This window comes from Elephantulus edwardii, unplaced genomic scaffold (genome assembly GCF_000299155.1).
Source record: "Elephantulus edwardii isolate Elephantulus edwardi_28Jun2011 unplaced genomic scaffold, EleEdw1.0 scaffold00116, whole genome shotgun sequence".
In the NCBI taxonomy this organism is placed as follows: domain Eukaryota; kingdom Metazoa; phylum Chordata; class Mammalia; order Macroscelidea; family Macroscelididae; genus Elephantulus; species Elephantulus edwardii.
Genome location: NW_006399866.1, coordinates 11,377,639 through 11,381,944, shown reverse-complemented (window position 1 = coordinate 11,381,944; position 4,306 = coordinate 11,377,639). Strand labels below are relative to the sequence as shown.

Below are 4,306 nucleotides of genomic sequence, written 5' to 3'. Positions count from 1 at the left end.
AATTGATGCCTTTGAGCTGTGGTGCTGGAGAAGAGTATTGAATGTACCATGGACTGCTAAGAAAACAAACAGATTCACCCTGGAGAGGGTTAAACAGGGCTGCTCTTTGGAGGCAAGGATTCTGAGGCTTCGTCTGACATACTCTGGTCATGGTGTAAGGAGGGACCAGTCCTTGGAGAGGGACATCATGCTTGGGAGGCTGGAGGGACAGCAGGGGAAGACCCTCTATGACATGGATTAATTCAGTGACTGGGGGTAACTGGGATGGGTGTGTTGGAGACAGTTGTCACAGGATAGAACAGGGTTTAAGGCTGTTGTACACAGGGTTGCTATGAGTCACAAGCAACTTGATGGCACTTAACAACAGGATGTTAATGGAGCTCTGGTGGCCCAGTGGTAAGAAATTACACTGCAATTCCAAAGGCACATAGTTTGAATTTACCAGCTACTTCACAGGAGGATGGGCAATCTCCTCTTGTGTGATTTACCCCCTCAGAAAATCCACTGGAGGATCAGCTATGTGTCAATTCCAACTTGACAGCACACAACAACATGATGTTAATGAGGGTGGATTAGAGGCTCTGATGGCCTAGTGGGTACGGAGTTGCATTCCCAACCGAAAAGCAAGCAGTTCAAATTCACCAGCTGCTCCCGGAGAGAAAGATGGACTATTTCCTCTTGTGTGATTTACAGTTTCTGAAAACCTGCTGGGGTGTCAACAATGAGTCCATTCTCATTGCATGTAACAACAACTGTAAATAAAAATAATGTAGTATAACTAGCTGCACAGCAATTCTGAAGGCACATGGCTTGAGTGATGGACAATCTCCTCCCATGAGATTAACTGCCCCTGAAAACCCGCTGGAGGATCAGCTATGGGTCAGTACCAACTTAATGGTACACACAACAATAACCTAGTAATATACAAATCAATGAAAAGGACTACAAAGGACAGCTAGGATCCAAATATAAATGGAAAGCCAGTACATGATAAAACCTTATTTATAAACAATGGACACAAGAAAAATTACTCAATAAACAGTGTTAGAACAGCTCATTAACACAATAAAGGTAAGAGAGACTTCACATCAAAATGAATTTCAAGTGAATAAAATACTTAAATGTTTAAAAAAAAGACATCACAGATCCATTAAGTAAAAAATATAAGGATATTTTTATAATCCTGGAGTAATCCATTAAGCAAAAATAGAAGAATATTTTTATAACCTTGCAGTAGTGAAGTTCATTTAAGGAAAAAACCTATCAATATTTTCAAGTACATAAAAATAAAGGTTAAAGGACAAATTGGAAAAAAACAACTATGAAAGAAAATATAACTCATCACTGATTAATTTCCTAAGCACACAGAACAAAAAGACCAACAAACTCAATTTTAAAAATGGGCAAAGGGTACAAAATCATCTGTCAAACTGAAATAAAAAGAAATTCAATTGCATTCTTAGAAAGAAGTCAACAAAGATCAAAAAGTTTGACAACAGAACACAGTAGGGCAGAGGAGAATGCAGCGATGCAGCAGTCCATGGGATATTCAGAACTCTTCTTCAAAACCTCATCTGAAAGGCAACACTGATTCTTCTGTTATCTTTAATCACTATTCAACATTCAGATGCAGAGATGCAACCGAAAAGACTATGGCATGATCAGGCATACCTTAGTCTTTCAACTGGCAGCACTGTTCTTCAGTACTCTATAAAGAGTTCCCTGACAGATACCAATGAGAACAACACTGCGGTATCATCTCACCCTCGCAACAACAGCAAAGTTCAGTGAGACAGAAAACACCAAATACTGGTGTGGGGTAAAAAACTGATAACAGAGTAAGAAGGCAAGGACACAGGAAAATAGCATACTGTCACTTTGTTGGGTAGTTGCTGTGGATTTGAACTGACAACAATTTGGATATAGCAAGAAGTAAAAATACAAGAGTACTATTTCAAACAATGTGTACTACTAATACATCCCTAACCGTGATTTAGGGGAGCTCTGGTGATAAGGAGGTATGCTGCCTACTCAAAGGAATGTAGTCTGAATCCATCAGCTGCTTAGAGAAAGAAAGGCCACCTCTTCCTGTGTAATTTACTGCCTCTGAAAACCCTCTAAAGGGTCAGCTATAGATCAGTTTGTATTTGATGATACATTACAACATCATAATCTGTGATTTATGTATTTCCCAAACAAGTAATAGTTTGAGGAAGATCCAAATGGGTCTCTAATCATGATGTATATACACTTGTACTGTGCAGTATTGTAAAGACTAAAAATAAAAAATATACATACAGAAATGGTAACACTAAGTTATCTGTGAAGTGAGACTAGAATTAGAAAGAGATGACCAGGAATCTTCTGACTGAGCTAAATTTAATGGACAGTTTTAAAGCTTGCTGACAGAACTCTAAGAGTTTTGCGTACCTGTATTAACTGAGATGCCTTCGCCTGCCAGCTCAGCCTCTGCGGGCATTGAACCGCTAGCCAGAGCACCTCTTCCCCCATCCTGGTCCTCACGGTCACTGTCCTCATCCTCACTACTGCTGTAGTAGTACTGCAACTTTTCTCCCAAGAGCTTATCATCCAGGGTAGTCATGGTTCCTAGGAAAAAATATGTATCAGGTTTGAGTTAGACAGGCAGCTGAAGGGTAGGCAGCACATCTGTGGGAAGATTTTATTAACAGGAAGGACATTACATGGGATTTTTCTCAAAGGCAGGATCTGAGATGGACCTTTTTCTTTCTATGCCTGGTAAAAAGGATTTAGAGAGTCTTTTAACAGACAGTAAAAAATGAGTCTCAGATAAGGAAATTTTCTTTGCTAAGCTCTACAGCAAATAGTGGAGTTTGGGGCAGACAGGGGGGCAACCTGAAACACTGCCAATGAAGCTGTGGGACACTCTTCTGAAAAATGTACACTTGAGCAAGTATGATAGCTTAAAGAATCTACTGAATGGAGATTTTAGCCACACTTAAGAGATTTTTTCTATCAACTAATATTTCTGGGTGATTGAAAAATTAAGCAAGAATCTTCAGGAAAATTCTAAAAAGCATCAAGAATACGTATATGCCTCTGTCTCTTGACATCAGCCTTCCAATCAGCCTGAAAGAGGAGGTGGATGCATTGTTACTATACCTGTATCAAGTCTGACTAGTTGAAAGGCCCTATGACAAGATTCTTAACAGCTTCCAGATGTCTAAAGGACCACAGGGTAGGTTTAGCCTCTGCACTGGAAGAAGCCAGAGACGTCCTGGAAGAAAGGTGTAGCTTAGTCCCTCAGAGATCTACTTGATGATCCAGCAAGGACAGCAGGGGGAAAACCCAAACACAAAGTTAGGATTCCTAATTCTACTGCTTTCATTAAAGACTTGCACCTGATCTGGCATACTCCATTACAAAGTGGCTCTTCTGCACAGTGTTAAAAATATTGGGACTTCCCACCACTAACTTTTATCACCTGTACCTAACACCAGGCTTCTGTTAATTTGTTAAACCAATATAAAGATAGCCTGGGAATCTTAAGGATCCCAGAAGCCATATGGGGAGCGTGTAGTAACAACCTCCTGCCAGAAAAAGGGAAGGTACAGGGTGGGAACAGAAACAAATCTCTCATCAGGGATGTGGAAGGATGAAGAGAAGCTGGATGCTCATACTGGGTGTGGTGCATGACAGGGAGACACCTGGGTAGGGGCGGGGCGCCCCCGGAGGGAGGAGAGAGCAAGCCTAGGGGGACGAATTGAGGGCGGGGCTAAGTGGGTGGTAGCCAAAGAAAGAGGGACAGCCGAGGGGCAGCTGGGCCTACAAAAGGGAGGTGGAGGACTGCCATGTGAATGACACCAGGCTAGCGAGCGGGCAGAAAAGTGGCGGCGACAGTGAGAGACAAGGCCATTATTTTTCTCAGGCCCCGCTAACCACCCTCCCATCCGCACTCCACGCCCGCCGCAGCTTCCCAAGGGATACCAAGATAACCGGCCTAGCTGGGTCCGGATCACTTCGCGCTGGCAGTTCCAGGAACCGGAAGGAAGGAGGAAGCGCTTGGCTAGAGGAGAAGCAAATCAGCGCTTGATCTCTCAGCGGGAGTCCAGCTTCCACTGACCAATAAGGCGGCCTTGCCGCGTGACGGCAGACACACACTGTCCAATTAGAAGAAGGTTTTCCTAGCGGAGAAGCTACGGGTCACATTTTAGGACAAAACACTTCTACACTACTGTTGTTGTTATGTGCCGTCGAGTCGTTTCCGACTCATAGCGACCCTATGCACAACAGCCCTAAACCCTGCTCTATCCTGCGCCAACCGCAC

General features: G+C 42.9%; 1 protein-coding gene across 1 annotated transcript in view; it reads right to left on the bottom strand.

Moving 5' to 3' along the window:
• PDCL (phosducin-like) overlaps positions 1 to 4,034 on the bottom strand; it is an 8,420-nt gene extending 4,386 nt beyond the window's left edge. Inside the window, exons 1-2 of the mRNA XM_006892591.1 lie at positions 3,976 to 4,034; positions 2,431 to 2,607 (exon numbers count right to left, since the gene is read on the bottom strand). Coding sequence (XP_006892653.1) covers positions 2,431 to 2,602 — 172 coding nt within the window. The 5' untranslated portion in view covers positions 2,603 to 2,607; positions 3,976 to 4,034. The remainder of the gene's footprint in view (positions 1 to 2,430; positions 2,608 to 3,975) is intronic.
• Positions 4,035 to 4,306: the final 272 nt, after the last annotated feature.